Source organism: Camellia sinensis, chromosome 15 (assembly GCF_055761805.1).
Source record: "Camellia sinensis isolate YWXY chromosome 15, ASM5576180v1, whole genome shotgun sequence".
NCBI classification, from domain to species: domain Eukaryota; kingdom Viridiplantae; phylum Streptophyta; class Magnoliopsida; order Ericales; family Theaceae; genus Camellia; species Camellia sinensis.
Window position 1 is genome coordinate 121,307,673 of NC_138975.1, and position 2,879 is coordinate 121,310,551.

At 40.4% G+C, this 2,879-nt stretch overlaps 1 protein-coding gene across 1 annotated transcript; it reads right to left on the reverse strand.

Annotated features, from left to right (window-relative positions):
• Positions 1-1,004: 1,004 nt before the first annotated feature.
• LOC145813253 (uncharacterized) lies at positions 1,005-2,449 on the reverse strand. The gene is made up of 3 exons (XM_082908536.1): positions 2,172-2,449; positions 2,025-2,085; positions 1,005-1,076 (listed from the first exon to the last, which is right to left on the reverse strand). Exons 1-3 carry the CDS (start codon positions 2,447-2,449, stop codon positions 1,005-1,007), a joined length of 411 nt encoding a protein of 136 aa, XP_082764662.1.
• Positions 2,450-2,879: the final 430 nt, after the last annotated feature.

Here is a 2,879-nt window from a genome sequence, read left to right on the forward strand (position 1 = left end):
CAAGGGTCAGGATTCTGAAATGTTAGTATTGTGGGTTGAGATCAGGGAAAAGTGCACAAATCATATCGACAACGATAGTATGAATGTATTGATGAATTATTCAATGGAAATCACTCATGGAACTTAAGCCTAGGAGAACTTAGTAACTTGCCAAACAATGGAAGCAAGTTCCTTCAAATTCTAAATATTAGGATTGCTGAAGTTAAAGAATCTACAGATAGGCAGTATTTAGATCAGTGGATCGTTTTTTTAGACATTGTAGAGTGGCGAGTGAGGCATACTCCCTTTCACTTATGTTTGGCATCTCCTGGTTTTCCTGGGATGGAATTGTTTTATGGTTGAGGGTATAGGGTCAAGGGTGTTTAGTTGGAAAAGGCTAGGGATTTAGTTTTGTTTTGTATATGTTTTGTATACATGGGTGTGCCCTATTGGTCCTTCTTCTATGATAAAACTATCTTTACCTACAAAAATAAAATAAAAATAAAACAAAAATAAAGAAGTTACAAAAATTATTGGAAGAGTAAAGTTTGTAGGACCTAATGTAATTCGTGTAAAGGCTTGGAAGTGCTTTGGTGATGATGATCTGAAAGTCTGATCTTATTGGGAGTTGAATTAGGAAAGATGGAAATGTGGAAGAGCCATGTTAAGTGGAATCTCCCGTCACCCCATAAGGGGAAGTTGCAGGGCTGTCTTTTGAAAGGTACACAAGGAACTTAAGTTTAGAAGGGCTTATAGTCTGAATGAAGGTAGAGGTTACAACTTTTTCCAAAAGTTTTGGATAGCTGAAGTTGATTAAGTTATAAAAAAGGATAAAAAGATAAAAGTTGTAGGAACTAATGCAATTCCCTTGTAAGACATTTTTTTGATCGGCAAAATGAAACTTTATTGATGAAAAAACAAGTACAAGGAAACAAGCTAAATACATCAATAAAGGGCATGGGAGTGCAACGCATCATAATGAGCTAATTGATCCCAACTAGGTTGGCACCAAAAAGATCATCCTATCATTTGCTAGCACCCCATAGTTGGTGAGGGACCAACGAAGAGAAAAAACACCACCAAGGCAGAACAGCCACCTGAACAACCCAACCATTAGCAGCAGCATTCAACAATCAGCCAATCAGTCAACATTCAACAATTAACAAGCAGCAACATTCAACAATCAGGCAATTCTAAGAGAGACTAACCAGCTGAGTGTGCTGCTATGAGAAAAAACCAAAAGAGATCAACAGCAGCCCTGTGATAAAACCAAACAGATAATATGTCCCCAGATGAAGCCTTGAGTCTAAACTAACTAGATCAGCAGTAGCCTTGTGAAAAAACCAAATAGATAATCTGTCCCCATATGAAGACATATCATACACTACTCCAAGACATAGCATACATAGCAAACCCCACCAGACTTGATCTAGGTCGGTCCACCTCCATGACTGCTGCTATACTTCACCATATTGCCAATCAACATACAGTACACCTAACCAATAATTAATACAGCCCACCAAAGTTGATCCAGATCAGTATAACTCCTTGACTGAAGCAATACTCACAACAACAATTCCAAAATCAGCCGCAGATAGACATGCTCCAACCTCCAACATTCTTTACTCGACAGACCCGAAAAATTAAGAAACAACAGACCAGACAACATAACAGTGGCAAATACACTCTGCAGGCAGTCCACTTCCAGACCCAAATTAACAGCAGCAAACAGAGCCGAAAATAGAATAGGCAGCATAACATTACTCACCCAACAGCCGTCTGTCCCAGACCCAATTTAACAGATATCAACAGACCCCAGCAGCAGTCCGCCCCAGACCAACCCAGAATTATAAATTAACAGATATCACCTATAGCAAAGTCTAATCTGATGTAGATTAAACATAATGTCATTTACTGAGAGGGGCAAACCTGAGCATGATGCTTTGACCCATATTGCAATTCTCACTTTGATCAATTCACAGAGTTCCTCCAAGCTGGGTTGGGCATTGTTGAAAATACAATCATTCCTTAACTTCTATACTGACCAGAGCACCGCCAACGGAATGATTCTCCAAATCTTCTTCTCCAATTTTTTGAACTTTGATCCTGACCACCAAAGAAGTAGCTCATCCACTGATTTTGGTATCACCCATTGAATAACCCACCATCTCATAATTTTGGACCATACTAACCAAACACAAGGACAATGCAGGAGTACATGGTTGTCTGTTTCCTCCTCCTCATTGCAGAACACACAATGTAAACTAGAATCATTCTCCAGAATCCCCATCCTTTGCAGGTAGTTCGAAGTCTTAATCCTTCTCTTCCAAGCAAGCCATCCAAAGAATTGGACTTTTAGGGGCGCCACATTCTTCCAGATGCACTCTGTTATCTTGAAAGTAGAACCCAAGGAGGATTCGCACCAATGATATGCTGATGAGACAGAAAACACTCCTGAAGGGTCCGCCATCCATTAAGTTTGCTTATAACCTCCTCTTCCTGACCATTGCCGTCCATCCCAAGGACCTTGCTGAGCTGCGCATTTGTTTCAGCTTAATTGAGGACTTTCCTTCTTGACTCACTTGACATAGAGAGTGAAATTGCTGCTACTGCTGACCTGAAAACCGCCCCTTTCTTCAAATTCATCGACATTTCTTTCTTATTTTTTCCAAACTGAAGGCTGCCCTTCTCGTTGAAATAGTGGCCTGAAACCCCTTTTGCTTTTTCCTTTCTTGAAGCTTTTCTTATTTGTTTAGAGTTTGATGCTTCTCCCCGTGAGCCCATCTGGTATGGCTGATTCATCTCTATATTTTGGGCTTGGTGCAATAAGTTACTGATAACCTGGTTTGGGTCAGAACATTTGGGCTGACCAACAACACCGCTAGCAGGGCCCATACCAC